Genomic DNA, 18,507 nt, shown 5'->3' with positions numbered 1-18,507 from the left:
TTTGGCAATTATAAATGCCATCCCCCTAATTGCCACAATTTAGCAATTCATTTTTCCCACCATGTGCCATTTCCCACATACTAGCATTTGTGCAGCCTGTCATTACTCCTGAGGGCATTCTGCACCAAACAATTAAAAATTCTGCACACAATATTTTAAAATCCTGCAAATTTTATTTGTCAATAAATAAATGTGGAGGCTTCAGCCTGGCAATGGGAGCACAGGCACAGAGGTGGGAGATCACCCTGCAGCCCACCCCTCCAGACACAGATTCGGTGGTGAGGCTGCACCCAACCCTGACACAGGGCATGGGCCAGACCTGCCCCAGAAACACCCCAGGGCCCTGCCCCTCCATGCCAAGCACACTAGATGTAGGCAGGCAGGCTCAGCCCAGCAGTGTGGAGGGGCCTTAGTGTGAGGCGATCCAGGTGTGGGGTGATAGGGTTCTGTGTGGAGCAGTCTGGGTCCAGGCAGCTTGGGAGGGGCCTGGGTGTGGAGGATCTGGATGAGCGGGCTCGTGGGGGGGTACTGGGTGCAGAGGTACTGGGACTCTGCAGGGAGTCCAGGTGAAGATGGTTGGGGCTCGTTGGGGGCGGGTCAGGGTGTGGAGGGCTCAGTGGTGGGAGTGGGTGCTGGCTTCATGGGGTGCGGGTCTGGGTGCTGGCTTGCTGTGGCTCAGTGGGGCGGGGTCTGGGTGCGGGGGGCTTGTCGGAGTGCTCCATGTGCAAGTGGGGTGGCGGTCTGGGTGCAGGGGTGGGGTCCGGAGGCAGGGAGGTGGGGCTCAGTGGGGGGTCAAGGTGCAGGGGGACTCGATGCAGAGGGTGAGGCTTGTCGGGGTGTGGGTTTAAGGTGCAAGGGGCTCAGTGGGGGAGGTTCTGGGTGCAAGGGGTGAGGTTTGGTGGGGCAATCTGGATATGAGGTGGTTCCAGATGCACGGGGGTTGGGCGGATGGGGGAGCAGCTCCCTGTGCAGTGACCCCTCCTCCCACAGCTGAGGAGCGATGGAGGCAGGAAGTGGAGGGGTGTGGAGCTTCCTGCAGCCAGAGAGGTTTCTGGGGGTGGATCTGACCTAGCCGTGGCCATTCCTTGCAGGGGAAGAGGAAGTCCTGTCCTCCCCAGCCCAGCCGGGACTAGCAGCTGGGTAGAAGCCACTGGCTGGGGCATCCCCAGCCCTCCCCTCCAGTGATTTACCTCTCTGCTAGCTGCTCCTGGCACCTAAAACGATTCACCCACACTGCTGGGGAGCGACACTTGACCGCTCTTGCGGATTCCCTTTGCTTCCCCATCAGAAAGTCATTTTCTGCGGGGAAGCAAAGAAATCTGCAGGGGACATGAATTCTGCGCACACGCAGTGGCGCAGAATTCCCCTAGGAGTAGTGTCATGGAACCTACCCATGCAAAGGGTGTTTAAAAGAAATCAGGTTTAGACTTTAAAATGGTGGTCTGTGATGTCATGGATTATTTAAATGAACAAAATGTTTTGAGATCCAGGGCCAGAAGCTAAGCTGATGAAAAACAGCATAGCAACATCAAAGTTAATGTTGCTATGGCAGTATACACCAGCTAAGCTCCCAGTTTGTATGAAAGACCCTATCAAAAATAATCTTTTATTTAGCTATGTCACTTATCCATCCTGGAAAATACTAAACTCTCACCTTAAGAGCTGCCTTTATTGTTTTCCCTCTAGCTCAGTGGTCTCCAAACTATGAGGCGTGCCTCCCTATGGGGCACAGAGGAACATTCGGGGTGGTGCATGGTGGAGCCTGGGCCAGCCCCCATGGAGAGTGGGGGGAGGGAGAGCCACCCAGCCCTGCTCTGCCCCCAGCCACAGCTCCGCTCCACCTATCCCCATCCCTGCTCTGCCTCTAGCCCCTAGCTCCTCTCCCATCCCCAGTTCTGCTTCCAGCTCCGCCGTCAGCCTAAGCTCCTCTGCTGAGCCGACTGTGCGGAGGGGGGAGAATGCAGACAGATTCCATTACTGGTAATGGGGGGCGCGACAGGAAAAGTTTGGGCACCACTGCTCTAGCTGTATCGCAGAAGCATTGATTTCCATGCTGCTGTTTGAAGCAGGTATATTGTCCTTGCCAAGGGAGAAAACGGAGTGGTCATTAGGATTCGTAAACATTGGGAAAGCCTATTAAAACATCCCAGCTGAGAACTTCAGGGCTTAGGGGATACATTGCCATTAGTCTACAGATTTTTGTCTTGGTGCGGTAGGCAGCTGGATGCAAAGAGAGAAGACCCTTCAGCTCTTTAAAGCAAAGGGGCACAGAGAGTGTAGCCATGGGAGAGGCTGACATTTGTACCCATAAAAAGGCAAGGCTCAGACAATTGTCTCCTGGCTGCAGTCCGGTAGTAGTGAGCAGTGTTGTGCACACAGTCCCTGAGGCTCATAGCACCATTCCTTCTGCTTTTATCAGACAGCAGAGTCCTGTAGAAGAGGGCACCAGCTGGGGAAAAGGAAACAACAGCAATCAGGTCTTGCGTTGTCCTTAAAGGTCTCTCAGCTCCTCCTCAATCCCACCTGCAGATTGCGGTGTAGAGCACAGAGAAGTGAAAATACCTTCCCCTGCCTCAGAGGAGTCTGCTCAGCCAGGGTGGGGAGCTAGTCAGAGGAAGGGCTGTCAGGCAGCAAGCATTCCCTGAGGATGACACTTTCTGCAGACCAAATTCAGCCTTGGTTTAAATGCTGCATCTCCATTGACTATAGTTGGGTTCTGCCTGTCATGCTATTTATTATTGTTATTAAATGTCTTATGTGCATTGGGGTAGATCCTGAAGGGCCCACTGGGGTTCAAGGCCCCATTGTGCTCAGGGCTGTATGTCCTCTTAAGAAGATGCAATCCCTGCCCCAAAGAGCCTATGATGTGAGTTTGACACTAGGTAGCTACTAGTCTGTAGTCTAGTTAGTACCTTCACAATGAACATGTAGAGCTGTGAGGGACCAGGGGAATTCCCCACATTGCAGATATTAGCAGAGAACTGATTCCTCTCTCTTATTAACTGCCATCAGCTGCTGTCTGCTGAGAGCAAAAATACACTAAGCAGAAAACAAAGGCACAACTGTTGTGCAGTTTCATTCGCCAATCTGGTGTTCACAGAGGAGGATTGCCAGCAGCACGGGTGGAAGAACTAACGTGCTTTGTCGGTTCAAGACCCCTCCAGTGATAATTTTGACTATGTCAGCATGGTTCTTCTCTGAGTGCTGACTCATGTCCATTCCATGTTAGGTGTGTGCATGCCGTGTGCACCGTTGCCGGAGATTTTCCCCTTAGTGGTATCCATCGAGCCAGCTCTAGTGCCCTCTGGTGCTGCGCACGAATGCACCAGTATAGGGGCACAGCCAGCCACGCATTCTCTCAGTTCCTTCTTACTGCCTGTGATGGCTGCTTGGAATGACGCTTCTTGCTTTAGCAAGGCTTCTTCCCAGTTGTTTTTGGACTATAACTTTTAGTTTCTTAGTTTATCATAGTTTCATGTATATAGTTAGTGTAATTAGTGTTAGTGTACATAGTTAGTCCCTATCGTCGAGGGATGTCTTCGCCCCAGGGGCCAGGCATGCCCTGGTCCCCCGGCTTCAAACCTTGTGCTTCCTGTGACAAACCTATACCTGTGAGCGACCCGCACTCCAGCTGCTTGAAGGGCTTGGGGGAAACTCAAGTGAGGGACAAGTGCAAGATCTGTCGGGACTTCAGACCCCTTACTAAAAAAAGACAGAGACATCAGGTTGAAGGCTATCCTGATGGAAGCTGCCCTCAGATCTGCCTCAGAGCCAAGCTGCTCTGATTTGGCACCAAACACTTCGGCGTCAGTGCGAAGCCCTTCCCCAAGCTCTTCCCGGCACCGTTCACCATCTCCACTGCTGAGGAACAAGCACAAAAAGCAGTGCACTGACAGGGAGCACTCGCTGGTGCAAAAAACGAACAAGTGGGGAGAAGGAAGCACAGTGAGACTTGTGCCAGGCCACTCTTCCACGCCTGATCTCAGGATGGCAGTATTGACTCCGTCCAGAGCGTTGAGTCCGGTGCGAGACCCTCCGCCGACACTCGGAAGCCACTGTGGCACCAGCGATCTGACTTTCCCATCAACCCTGGAGGCTTTTCAAGTGGCCAGGGATTTACTGTCTCTCCCGGTTCCCCAAACTCCGATGGGACACCTGCCAGCTCCGATGACCAGAAGCAGGAAGGAGCAAGGAGCATTGAGTTCCTTCCTGGCATTGGGCCTCCTGGCACCCTCTAGAGCAGGGGTGCGCAAACTTCCACATCTGGGAATAGAAATTGTATGGTGGGCCATGAATGCTCACAAAATTGGGGTTGGGGTGCAGGAGCGGGTCAGGGCTCTGGTTGGGGGTGAGGGCTCCGGGGTGGGGCCAGAAATGAGGAGTTCAGGGTGCAGGAGGGGGGTTCGGGCTGGGGTGGGCATATGGGGGGGGTGAGAGCTCCAGCTAGGGGTGCAGGCTCTGGGGTGGGCTGAGGGGTTTGGGGTGCAGGAGGGTGCTCTGGGCTGGGACCGAGGGGTTCGGAGGGCGGGAGGGGGATCAGGGCTGGGGCATGTGGGGGGTGTGAGGGCTCCGGCTGGTGGTGCGGGCTCTGGGGTGGGGCTGGGGATGAGTAGTTTCAGGTGCAGGAGGGTGCTCTGGGCTGGGATTGAGGGGTTTGGAGGGCAGGAGGGGGATCAGGGCTGGGTCAGGGGGTTGGGGAGCAGGGGGGAGGCTCAGGGGTGTAGGCACCAGGCAGCGCTTACCTCAAGTGGCTCCCAGAAGCAGCAGCATGTCCCTTCTCCGGCTCCTACGCAGAGGTGCAGCCAGGTGGCTCTGCATGCTGCCCCATCCGCAGGCACCGCCCTTGCAGTTCCCATTGGCCGCGGTTCCCGGCCAATGGGAGCTGCGATGGGGCAGTGCTTGGGGCAGGGGCTGCATGCAGAGCAGAGCCCGCTGTCTGCCTCTACGGGTAGGAGCTGCAGAGGGCCCATCTGCTGCTTCCGGGAGCCGCGTGGAGCAGCCCCCGACCTTGCTCCCCGGCTGGAGCGCCAGAGGGAGGCCATACCGCTGCTTCGGGAAGCCGCATGGTGCAGCCCCCGACCCTATTCCCCAGCTGAGCACCGGAGCGGGGCAAGCCCCAGACCCCACTCCCCAGCAGGAATTCGAGGGCCGGATTAAAATGGCTGGTGGACCAGATCTGGCCCGTGGGCTGTAGTTTGCTCACCCCTGCTCCAGAGGCAAGCCAGCCCTGATCCCCATGTTCCAATTATCTCCGGTTTGCTGCCGGTCCCCGGACCACCAGCACGGCATGGAAGCAGAGACAGGTACCTCTCTGCCGTGGTCTCTGAGAGAGGACTCCTCTTCTGAGTCTAAAAGGGACCCCTATGTGCAACCTAGAGGTCACCACCCAGCCTATGCACCACTGGACTTCAGTGCTGGTTCCCCCACCAGCACCTGGCCAGCGGGTCACTGGTCAATGCAGTGGTCTTACTGGAACTCCTGGGGGGTTTCCCCGGTACCAGGTCCTCCCTCCCATCATTCTGACTTGGTGGTTTCTGAGAGGCAGGCTACTGCTCTTCCTGCTCAGCACCAGACCCCGCCTCTGGTACAGAGCCCAGGACAGACGTTCAGGAGATGGAAGTTGTTGAGGCTGAGAAAGAGGAAGGAGCCCCTCCACCGGTGCAAGCTGCCTCTTCATTCTCTCCAGATGAGGCTGTCGTGGGACCTAGTAGCCTGCTTCCTCAGGACGATTTCAGGGCCCATCAGGACCTCCTGAAGCGGATAGCAGCTAACCTGGGGCTACAGATTGAGGAGTTTAAGGAATCATCCCACAGCTTTGACATTCAGTCTGCAGCAGCTCCCTCCAAGGTGGCCTCGCCCATCAGTGAGGCTGTGATGGGTCCGGTCAAGGCCCTGTGGCAAACTCCTTCTCTGCCCCCCGCCTCAAAGAGATCAGAGAAGAAATATTATGTGCCAGTGAGTGGGTTTGAATACTTCACACACACCCCTCCAAGGTCACGGGTGATGTCAGCAGCCAACAAAAGGGACAGGCAGTGCCAGTCAAGCGATGCCCCCAAACAAAAGGACACCAAGAAACTGGACTTTTTGGGAAGAATCGCGCCTATGAATGGGGGCCATGAGGAGATTCTGCAAGACTTGAGAGGGAAGGGGTTTGATCCTCACATTTCCTAATCCCAAAGGCGGCCTTTGGCCCATTCTGAACCTGCATTGCCTCAACAGATATCTCAAGAAACTGAGGTTCCGCATGGTCTCCCTGGCCTCCATCATTCCCTCCCTGGATCCATGGTACTGGTATGCTGCCCTTGACTTAAAGGATGCATACTTTCACATGTCTATCTTCCTTGGCCACAGAAGATTTAACAGATTCATTGTGAATCAACGCCACTACCAATACACTGCTCTCCCATTCGGCCTGTCTGCAGCCCCCTGGGTTTTCACAAAGCGCCTGGTGGTAGTAGTGGGCTTCTGCAGACCATGGAGTCCAATCTACCTGTACCTCAGTGATTGGCTGATCAAGGGTCGGTCAGAGATTCAAGTACAGAACAGCATCAGCACAGTCTAACCACCTTCAGAGCTCTGGGCCTGCTGATAAATTAACAAAAGTCAGCTCAGAGAATAGAATTGATTGGGCTGGTACTCGACTTGACCCAAGCCAGGGCCTTCCTACCGGAGACCCAATTCCAGACTATACTGGACCTAATATCTAAAGTCATGGTCCACCCAGTTATGACAGCTCGGGTTTGCCTCAAGCTACTGGGGCACATGGCTGCATGTACTTACATGGTTCAGCATGCAAGGTTGCACCTCAGGCCCCTCCAGATGTGGCTAGCTTCAGTGTACTCCCCGAGCAGACAACATCTGGACTCAGTGCTCACAGTTCCTCCCCTGGTCCTCGCCTTCCTGGACTCATGGAAAGACCCAGGTTGATAATGATGGGGGCGCCCTTTGTTATCCCACAACCATCAGTATCTTTAGTCTCGGAAGCATCAGACCTAGGGTGGGGATCCCACCTCAGGACTCAGGGCCTCTGGTCCCAAGAAGAACTCTGCCTGCACATAAACGTCAGGGAGCTCAAGGCAGTATGCTTAGCATGCCAAGTGTTCCTTCCCCAGATCTCAGGTGGGGTGGTGCAAGTCCTGACAGACAATACTGTGGCCATGTTCTATATCAACAAGCAGAGAGGGGTTCGATCCTCAGCCCTATGTCAGGAGGCCATCCGTCTATGGGACTTCTGCGCAAAGCACTCCATTCACCATAAGGTGTGTCATCTCCTGGGAGCCCGGAACGCACTGGTGGATCACCTCAGCAGATTCTTTTCCTCTCACCAAGAGTGGTCACTTCACCAAGAGGTGGACCTGTTCACGACCAAACAGAACAGGAAATGCCATCAGTTTTGCTCACTGCGCAGGCACAGCCTGGGCTCCATCTCCGATGCTTTCCTGCTCCCTGCTCCTATTCTACACTTTTCCCCCATTTACTCTGGTTCACAAGGCGAGGGATATTTTGATAGCCCCGGCACAGCCATGTCAACACTGGTTCAGCACGCTCCTGGATCTATCAGTAGCAGCTCCACTCACTCCCACTCTGTCTGGACCTAATCTTGCAAGACCATGCATCAGCATTGACTCCGTGGGAATGGGGGGAAAAAACAGTGGATGCTCAGCACCCACCAGCAGCCCTACCGATAAGCTCCTCCTCCTCCCCCCCAGCACCCCCTGCCTGCCAGTGGACCCCGCCGATCAGCACCTCCCCTTCCCCTCCAATGCCTCCCGCCGCCCTGGTGATCAGCAGTTCAGTGGCATGCAGGAGGCACTGGGGGAGAAGGGGAGGAGCAAGGGTGGGGCACACTTGGGGGAGGGAGCAGGGCGGGGCAGAGCACAGGCAGGAAGAGGTGGGGCGGATGTGGGGCCTTGGGGGAAGGAGTGGAATGGGGGCAGGGCCTGGGGCAGAGCAGGAGTCAAGCACCCCCGGGTTAAGTGGAAAATTGGCGTCTCTGCATGGCTAGTTGTTTCACCCAAACCTTGCTTCCCTGCACCTAAATGCATGGTTGCTACATGGCTGAACCCAGAAGAATAGGCCTGTTTGAAACAGGTTTGGCAGGTTTTGCTAAGTAGTAGGAAGCCATCCACTAGGGCTATCTACCTGGCCAAGTGGAAGCACTTCTCAATATGGGCATCTCAATGAGCTCTTTCTCTCTCTCTCTCCAACTCGATCTTCCCTTCTGTCTGTCTTGGACTACTTGCTCCATTTAAAGCAGCAAGGCCTGGCCCTCATGTCTATCAAGGTGCACTTAGCAGCAATCTGAGCCTTCCATCCACCCGTGAATGGCAGGTCAATGTTCTCCCACGAGACAATGGTATGGTTTCTCAAGGGGTTGGAGAGGCTCTGTCCTCAGGTCCGCGAGCGGATCTCCCCATTGGCCTTAAACCTGGTTCTGTTGAGACTCACGGGTCCTTCCTTTGAACCATTAGCATTGTGCCCCCTGCTGCTTCTCTCTTGGAACCTTGTGTTCTTGGTGGCAATGACCTGTGCCTAAAGGGTCTCTGAAATCAAGGCCCTTATGTCAGAACCGCCTTATGCAGTGTTCTTCAAGGAAAAGGTCCATTTGTGCCCTCACCTGGCTTTCCTGCCAAAGGAGGTGTCACAATTCCATAGCAACTGGCCATTTTCCTGCCAGTCTTCTTCCCAATGCCTCACAAGAACTCTGAGGAACAGCATCTTCACTGATTGAATATTAGGTGTGACCTCTCCTTCTATACTGAGAGGACTAAACCCTTCTCCAAATCCATGCAACTCTTCGTAGCAATAGCAAAAAGGATGAGAGGGCTTCCTGTATCAGCCCAGAGGGTCTCGTCCTGGATAATCACCTGTATTCAGGCTTGCAAGTGGCAGGCAAATGTCCTGCCTCTGGCCATCTTAAATGCTCACTCCACAAAAGCCCAGGATTTCTCAGCAGCGTTTCAAGTAAAGGTCCCAATCCAGGACATCTGCAGGCCTGCAACCTGGTCATGGGTACATACCTTCACATCCTACTACGCCAACGCCCAGCAGGCCCAGGACAACGCCAGATTCAGGAGAGTGGTACTGCAGTCAACATGTCCATGAACTCTGAGCCCACCTCCTGGGGTACTGCTTGGGAGTCACCTAACATGGAATGGACGTGAGCAAGCACTCAAAGAAGAAAAAACAGTTACTAATCTTTTGTAACTTGTCCTTTGAGATCTGTTGTTCATGTTCATTCCACCCCCACAACCACCCGCCCCTCTCTCGGAGTTAGCTGGCAGGAAGGAACTAAGAGGGTGCAGGGCCGGTGGCCTCCCTTATAATGGTGCATAAGTGCGCGACACCAGAGGGTGCTAGGGCCGGCCCGATGGATACAGCTTAGGGAAAAATCTCTAACGGTGCACGCGGCGCACACATGCCTAACGAGGAATGGACATGAACAACACAGCTCGAAGAACAGTTACAAAAGGTTAGTAACTATTCTTTGAAGCTTTTGCTTTCCTTTTAGTCTGCATAGTAGAGAGAAGCCTAGAATAGAGCCCTCGGAGGCATATGGTGTCTGAAGGAGCCCTTTTGCTCTGCCTAGTATAGTAGTAATAATAGACAGTGCCTAATTAATGTCATCTACAGCCACTCTGTTCTCACAAGAGTAACTATAACTTTCTCCCCTATGAAAAAAACTCCCTAAACATGAACTTGTGGAAGGATCAGGTAATTTCTGGGGTGAGACTCTTGTAGGTTTGCCACAGTCTGAATGTTAACTAAACCTATGGCCTGATTTTTAGAGGTGCTGAGCGCCTGCAGCTGACTGCAATCAATGGCAACTGTGTGTGCTCAGCATCCCGGAGAATCAGGCTGTAGCATGGAGTGTTGCTTGTTTACTCATTTGCCTCCTGCTCTGTCTTTGCTCTGTTTCCTTCCTGCTCCCAATCTCGCTCCCTGTCTTCTCCCCAATCCTTTTACCTTAGGTTATACCTATGGTGCAATCAGAGGTGGCCCTGCAGCATGTGCATGGATCTAGATAGCTCCAGCAACAACAAAGCCACGGCAGCATGGCCTGTACAAGTCCACCCATGAGCCTGGGCAACTACTTGAGTGGCTAGCCCATGCTACTGCCAGTGCTGCGGCAGCTGCACCGCTATTGTTATCCAAGCCAGCTGGATCAGAGCGAGCTTGGGTGTGTTACAGTGCTATAGTCACCCCTCTGACTCAATGTAAACATACATAAGTGTTTCTGTCCTTGCCCCTGCCTGCTTTGTGCCATCTCTCATGCTACCCTTAGGCTTGGAACAGTTATCCTGCTCTTGATCACCAAGCATCTTTACTCCGCCTCCCTGAAAACCACCTTTCCACACAAAACCTCCTCCTTTCTCTTGATTATTAACCTATCCACCCACCCATCAGCTTTCCTGAACTGTCCTCCTATGTCTTGGTTTCACCTAGTGTGGATTAGGGCCAGTCCAGCAGTCTCACCTGAGTCCCTTGAATTCAGTGGGATTGTTTCTGCGAATAAGAGTTTGTAGGATCAGACCCACAGACCACAAACCCTTATGTTGCAGGATGTTTTACTGTGTCATGCTAAAGTGGGAAGTAAATGAATTGTGCTGTATACCTGTCCTTTAGTCATAAGTAAACTTAAGGTTAAATTAATAATGTACGTGGGGCTTCAGGGGGTATATAAATCACAGCAAGAACTGAATTTGGCCCTAAATCTGTCGGTTGTACCTGCTTCTGAGTAGAACTCGACTTATTCTGAACAAGGTATCAGCTCTGGATATCAGAATGTACACTGGGACTATGTTGTAATGTAGTACCTGCTTAGTTCACTTCAGAGCCTGACCCTAAAGAGTATATTGCATTTAATGCTCCTGTTTTTTCTTCATAGTTTTGGTTTTTGTATTTTCCTGCCTTCTCTGTCAATTATAAACATTAAACAATCCTGTCAAAATGAGTGTCCTGCTCGGAAGATGTTGCTAACCACGTCTGAAAAGTGAGCACAGGCGACAGATGTCACAGCTCCACAAGCTGAGTAGCCTGCCCCAGACAGTGTGGCTGTGGAGACCCCTTCTGGGGCTTTGGCAGAACTGGCTGATATAAACGTAGAGGATAAAAGATGGTGTAACATTCCCTGGCTTCGAGACATGGGTATGGCTGCTGCAATCGAGGTGTGATTGCAGCTCATGTAGAAATACCTGAGCTAGCTTTAAACTCGCTGGCTCGGCTCCTGGAGCAGCAACGCTGCAGCAGCACAGGCTTCAATGCAGGGCTAATTACCCAGGGTTCCAGGTACAGCCTGCACTGAAGCCTGTGCTGCCACAGCTTCACTGCTCTGGCACCAGAGCTAGCTAGCTTGGGTATATCTACTCCAGCTGCAGACACATCTCGTGATTGCAGTGTAGATGTAGACCTAGTGGTTCTTATTTCAGCTCCCTCCTCTCTTGCTGCACTGTTCCCAAGATGCACCACCGCAGAGGGGGAGGGTCAGTAACCCAGCCCCAAATGGCATAGCAGTATCCCAAGCGAAAAACCAAGCCCCTGTATAGTGGTGTTTTTTTAAAAATAGTTGTCCTGCAATCTCCAGAATGCTCATTTCAGTCCAACTGCAGTGTGGTTCAGTGGTTAGACACACTGCTACATCTGTACTCTTGAGCCTGGTTCTGTGAGATGCAGAGGGTCCTTCACCTACCATTGACGTCATGGGGACCTAAGGATACACACCACTTCACAGAATAGGGCTTACAGCCAAGCAGTTTAGCATGTGCTTAGGTCCATCTTATTTAGCAAAGCACTTACATCTGTGCTTAGCTTTAAGCACATGCATAAGTCACATTCATAAGTCAACTAAAGTTAAGCACATGCTTAGGTGATCTGCTGACGAGGGCTGGTTCATTGAATTGGTGCCTGAGAGAATTAGGCCCCATTGAAGTCAGCAGGTGCTTTGCCACTGATTTCAAGAGACTAGGAGCCACCCCCGATGACCTGTTCCTGTGCTTGAATGCAGTGATCTAGCCTATTATCCAGGGCCCAATGCTGAGAGGTACAGCGCTCTCAGTGGAAACTGAGGTGGCTCAACACCTGTCAAGATTGGACCTGTTGTGAATTACAGGTCTGTCTCATCTTACGCGGGGGTTCCGTTCCGCAGTTAACTCGTAAAGCGAAAACCGCGTATAGCCAAAACCCCATTGAGTTCAATGGCGGGCGAAATCACCCGCACTACAGATATAGTATTAAAATTGTTTTTCTCTTTTTTTTGTTTTTGCCGACCTGCTAAAGTTGAAATCGCGCATGTTAAATGCGCGTAAGATGCGACAGACCTGTATACTAAAGATCTGGCATGAGAAATGTATGCAATTAAATAACCGATGTCCAGATCTCTGATGTGAACTGTGCTATTCAGACACATCACTCACTCTTTGTTATGATTTATAGAAATAGATACCATCAGATATCTTTAGGAGTGATTTGAAGTAATTGATAAGATTGTAATTGCTGCTGATTACTTTAAATAACATCCTCCCAATTATGGATTGGTTTATTTCTAACAAAAGACATTACATTGTATTTATTATTGGAGTCATGATCATTTGTTTAGTAGAGACCTTTGGCTGAAGACTGATTTAGAAGCACCTCTTTTCCCAGTAGATGGGCAGTCTGTAATTTCATTGGGTCAGGTAACTGATATGTGAAGCGCAAGGAAGGAAGAGAACTACATGGGTCAGATTCTCCTATTGATTACCCCAGTGTAAATCCAGAGTAACTCCAGTAAAGTCAATGGAAATTTGTACAGAGATGATGCGAAACTCCTGATAGTGGAGGGGGGGCACAATGTAAAGTTTCTGAGGGGCACGTGACTGCCTCATGCCTTGCCTCTGAAGGAACAGGAGTAGAGCCAGGAGTGCCAGGGCAGCAGCTAGCGAGCGCCTCGGGGAGTGTCTCATGGAGCCAGGCTCCACAGGCAGGGGCTGGCTGTAGGGGGGCTATCACTGGCCAGTGCTGGGCTCCTTCAGGGGAGAGGCAAAAGCATGTCAAAGGCACAGATTGGAGCTGTGCTGCCCGCGCTGCCTGGGGAGCGCCCAGCTGTGCAGAGGGGGCCCAGCTTGGGAAGCAGGGCAGGGAGGGCTGCTGGGCAGCCAGCCACTGCCCCAGCTCCCACAGCATGGAGAACCAGGGGCCCAAGCAGGCTGGGCGGCTCCCACCAGCTATCAATCTGCCAGCTCCTGGCAGGAGGCGATGGTTTTCAAACAGTGGGATGCACCCCACCATTTGAAAACCTCTGCTAAATGGAGGGCAGAAATCTGGGGGGGCATGCTACCCTGCATGCCTTCCCACATATCATCTCTGTTCCCACAATACCTATGGTTTGACCAAATGGCAGCCCAAAGGTAAAATGAACTCTAGAGAAGCATCTAAAGGATTTAAACACCGTTGGGGCTGAGGAATTGTAGAGTGATCTAAAGGGGGTTTAATGAGGAGAAATGGGATGGAACTGAGTGAAGGATAATTTTGCATTTGCGAGCAGTGAGATTTCTTAGACTTTGGAAAAGCTTCTTAACGGTGGTAGCTCAATTTCTTGAATCATGTGAAACTGCACCAGATAAAGCATTTGAAAACGTAGTCTAAGGACCCTTGAGGAATGAACTGAATGACCTAACTGACCTTTCTCTGATTGCGGTCATTGGAAGTGGAGGTACAGATGAAGCCTGGTTTTCAGAAGAGCTGACCACCTGTGTCTCCTGGACTTCAGGCAGAGTTGTGGATGCTCAAGGCTGCTGAAAACCAAACCCATCATACGTAACCCTGCTTAAATGTAGTCAGGAATTTTTCTTGTAAATGTGAAACCAAAGGTGTTCCATTTCTTTTCAATAGCAACATTCGGAGTCCCTGCTCCTGTCCCAATCTTTCTGCATTTCCAGGAAAGAACGAAACCAAAATACTCCCCCAAGGTGACATTTTGACTGAAATAAGTCTCTCTCAACACTGCTTTCTAACCGCTAGTTAATGGATACTCAGTCACAATGAAATATCCACGGGACTGCTCATTGCGTTCACATTAACACCAAATCTTCTGCCAATTAATTCCAGCAAATAGAAAACTGATGCAGGAAACCTAAAATCTCACTGCAGTGCTGCTGCTGCGCTTTTCTTCTTCTCCGTGGTCTGGTTTGAATTTCAATGCATGGTTCGGTAAACACACAAATCTTATCTTAGCAAAGGAATGAAATATTCTTTATGGTCGGAAACTTGGCACAGTGCTTTCCCCCCCCGTGAATGGGGGGAGGGAGAAGTAAACATTTCTTAATGTTTATATTTGCAACCCAGCAGATTCTTATTGATTGTTTTTATGTAAACAGGAGCTGAAAATATTATAAGGAAGTGGAGACTGTTGAGCCAAAACCACTGCTGCTTAGGTAGTAACTTAGCCCTGGTTTACACTACGAGTTTAGGTCGAATTTAGCAGCATTAGATCGATTTAACCCTGCACCCGTCCACACGACGAAGCCATTTTTGTCGACTTAAAGGGCTCTTAAAATCAATATCTGTACTCCTCCCCGACGAGGGGATTAGTGCTGAAATCGACCCTGCTGGGTCGAATTTGGGGTAGTGTGGAGGCAATTCGACGGTATTGGCCTCCAGGAGCTACCCCAGAGTGCTCCATTGTGACCGCGCTGGACAGCACTCTCAACTCAGATGCACTGGCCAGGTAGACAGGAAAAGCCCCGCGAACTTTTGAGTTTCATTTCCTGTTTGGCCACCATGACGAGCTGATCAGCACAGGTGACCATGGAGTCCCAGAATCGCAAAAGAGCTCCCGCATGGACCGAACGGGAGGTACTGGATCTGATCGCTGTATAGGGAGACGAATCCGTGGTATCAGAACTCCATTCTAAAAGACAAAATGATTAAGCGCAGCCAGACACCAGGGCGGTTAGAGCGCAGCAGGGCGTGCTGTGCATCAGAGAAGCTTTGAAAACCAGTTTCATGACTGGCCAGGCTACAGTGTGAAAGTTCTGTTTGTTTCTCCTTGATGAAAACCCGCCCCCTTGGTTCACTCTACTTCCCTGTAAGCCAACCGCCCTCCCCCCCCCCCTTTGATCTCCGCTTGCAGAGGCAGTAAAGTCATTGTTTCAAATTCATGCATTCTTTATTAATTCATCACACAAATGAGATAACCGCCAAGGTAGCCCGGGAGGGGGGGGGGAGGAGGGAAGCACAGGGGTGGGGTAGTTGTAGGGGCACCCCCTAGAATGGCATGCAGCTCATCATAGAAGCAGGATGTCTAGGGCTCTGACCCGGAGCAGCCATTTGCCTCTCTGGTTCTTTGGTAGGCTTGCCTGATATTCCAGGCAGGACTGAATCTCCATTAGATGAAACTTAAAGAAGGGAATGACCTGGAGTCACTCCCATTTATGTCCAGGCGCCCGCAACCAACCTCACCGAGGCCGGCCAGGAGGAACCAGGAGACAGCAGCGGATGGTACAATACAGCTGCTAACCGTCTTTGCTAACTTGCAAAGGCAAGGAGCTGCTGCTGTACCGCGTCTGCCAGCAGCACCCAGGAGACGTACGGTGACAGTGAGCTGAGCAGGCTCCATGCTTGTATGTTGTCTGCACGGGTAACCCAGGAAAAAAAGGCAAGAAACGATTTTTTGCCGTTGCTTTCACGGGGGGGGGAGGGGGGGCAACGACATGTACCCGGAACCACCCGCAACAATGTTTTTGCCCCATCAGGCATTGCGAGCTCAACCCAGAATTCCAATGGGCGGTGGAGACTGCGGGAACTGTGGGATAGCTACCCACAATGCAACGCGCCAAAAGTCGACGCTAGCCTCAGTACTGTGGACGCACTCCGCCGACGTAATGGTCTTAAGTGGGGACATACTCAGTTGACTGTATCAAATCAACTTATATTAAATCGACCTAATTTCGTAGTGTAGACATACCCTAAGCCTGTTTCAGTGCTGGCTCCCCCTTGACAAATAACAAATGGCTGATCTTTCGTGTCTTGCTGATCTAACCTTTCGGAGTTCTATACAGAATTGTTCTTGAATCCCAGAATACATAGATTTTGGTTCTCTCTCTCTCTCTCTCTCTCTCTCATTTAGTCAAACCCAGGCTGGGGCAGTTGAAGCAAAAATATTGACCTGGCCTGGCGAGTAAAATGAATTTGGATCCATGTCACTTAAACAACTGCTAAACATGATGGGGAAATGTTTAAAGTGCCATTTTCAAACCAGGTAGGAAGCAATGTGGCTAGAGCATTGGACTGAAGTTTAGTCCAGTTCTATTCCCAGCAGTGCCAGCTTCCTCCTGGGTGCCCTTGGGCAAGTCACTGCCCTGCTCTGTGCCTCAGTTTGCCCATTTGTAAAATGGAGACAATGATGCAGACTTTTTGTTAAGTGCTTTGAGATCTACAGATGAAAAGTGCTATGCAAGAGGTAGGGATTATTAGTTTTTAAAATAGTTTTATTAAAAAGTGACACATCCTCTTAATAATCTATCATGTTAAATATATCACGGTTCTCAATAGTCATGCTGAGTGAAAATGGTTTAGCGATAATTGTTGGTCAGTACAAATTGTCTTCCACGTCATGTCCACTCCCAGTTAGATGGGACAGAGATGGGAGTTTTTCTGTGCACTTTTATATTATCTTAAATTATTTTACTTTCATTTGTAAACACCCTTTAGCATAACTCCTTGCTGACGGTGAGGTTTTTTCTGCTAAGCTGTTTGGTTGCTCCATGGACATGAAAGCTTAGCAATGTGTTAGCATTCTCTAAACGGGCAATATAAAAGAAGGTTTCAGATTGTCTAGAGAAGGCTCCAACCACCTACGTTATCTAACACAGCCATACAATTCAGACCTGTTAGACAGTTTATCCTTCCAAAAATGATTGTCTATGAAAGAACAAAGGAGATATCCGGGGAAATGTGTGTGTTGGTTTCATTAAGGTTACAGTGCAGCCTGGAAAAGCCTGTTTCAGTCCTAAAGTTTGTAGGTGTTGATGTAACGTTAACGTCTCCAGTGCCCTGCTTACCTATAAAATCGCACACCAGGTGGCCTAGAAGTCTTAAGTCCTGTAAACCTAAAAATCACCCCTCTCTCCCAGTGAATCAAATCACAGGCAAGGATTCTGTGCTTTACAGAACTAATTGATATGAACCCTGTGAGTGCTAGGAAATTACTCCTGCTGGTCAGATACCTTATGCATTGTTGCATGATAGATTGGTGATGGTGGAAGGTAGCACTGGAGAGAATCTACTTTTAGTTTGCCACCTGCCATAGAACATCATATGGAGCTGTTACACCAAGGGATGTCATTGTAAGCCCATCATTTGCACTAGAAATAACTTGAAAAGGGATAAAGTCTCAGGCATTCATTTGGTTTCTGTGTTTTCAGTGATTGCGTAATCGATGTGCAATCCATGACTATATAAACCGCTGCTTCCCAAGCCTGTCGTTGTGTGCTCCATGCTTGTGCAAACCAGCCTTGTGCATCTTAGTGCTTGTACAAACTCTCCCTATTGTGCCTGCCAGTGTGTGCTCTGGGCTTGCCTCAGTCCTGCCTGCCATACATGGTGTATTCCCATTATCTTTATATTTTGATTGATCATGCATTGTAAGCTCTGATTTACAGAGAAAGAAATCGCTGTCAAAATCAGGTATTTTCCAGGCACTCCTCTTCTTCCCTTCAGTGCTGGTGAAGTCAACAAACAGAATCACCTGAAATACTGGGCCAGCTCTGCCGCGGAGTACTAGTACAGCACATTCCCACCCAGGGCATGTCTACGCTGCAAGCCAGAAGTAGGACATACCCGAGCCAGCTTTGATCTAGCCTGTGCTGCGCTGCCATTCGATCAAAGCTAGCTCCAGGGTGTCTACACATGCTGCAGTTACACTCCTGATGGCAGTATAGATGTACCCACAGTAAAGTGAGTCCATAACACATCTTACTCCCTTGCTCCTGTGATGGCAGCAAATTCTGAAGTGACACACAGGCTGCATGCAGTCCCCTTGCCATCTTGCAAACTCTTGGACTTTTATCGCAAGTCTTTCAGCACTTGGTGTTGTTTGTAAGGGCCCAGCTGCTGGAGCCACATCATTACAAAAGAAATCTCAGCTTTTATTTAAAAAAACAAAGTGTGACTTGTGCTTGAAAATGTGAAGCGAATGCGACCTAAAGGCCAGAAACCGAAAGACAGAGAAAGGACCTCCCATTTATTATTTTTAAAAGTCTAATCATTTTAAAACCAAGCTTGTGATTTTTGAAAGCTTGGGGTTGGCAATACCGAACTGAATTACAGTAGATGAGAAGCTGGCTATGAGTCAGCAGTGTGCCCTTGTTGCCAAGAAGGCTAACGGCATATTGGGCTGCATTGCCAGCAGATCGAGGGAAGTGATCATTCCCCTCTATTCGACACTGGTGAGGCCACACCTGGAGTATTGCATCCAGTTCTGGTCCCCCCACTATAGAAAGGATGTGGACAAATTGGAGAGAGTTCAGC

The 18,507-nt window shown here is 50.7% G+C and overlaps 1 protein-coding gene across 1 annotated transcript in view; it reads left to right on the top strand.

The window, feature by feature from the left end:
* The window catches only part of LOC113406944 (hydrocephalus-inducing protein homolog), a 359,446-nt gene that overhangs the window by 188,593 nt on the left and 152,346 nt on the right, over nt 1-18,507 (top strand). The window contains 1 exon segment of the mRNA XM_029912029.1: nt 5,709-5,955. Coding sequence (XP_029767889.1) covers nt 5,709-5,955 — 247 coding nt within the window.

The sequence above is a fragment of the Terrapene carolina genome, unplaced genomic scaffold, assembly GCF_002925995.2.
Source record: "Terrapene carolina triunguis isolate 2854851 unplaced genomic scaffold, T_m_triunguis-2.0 Scaffold166, whole genome shotgun sequence".
NCBI lineage: Eukaryota > Metazoa > Chordata > Testudines > Emydidae > Terrapene > Terrapene triunguis.
Note: the sequence above shows the minus strand (reverse complement) of the source record. Positions and strands in the feature narration are given on the sequence as shown.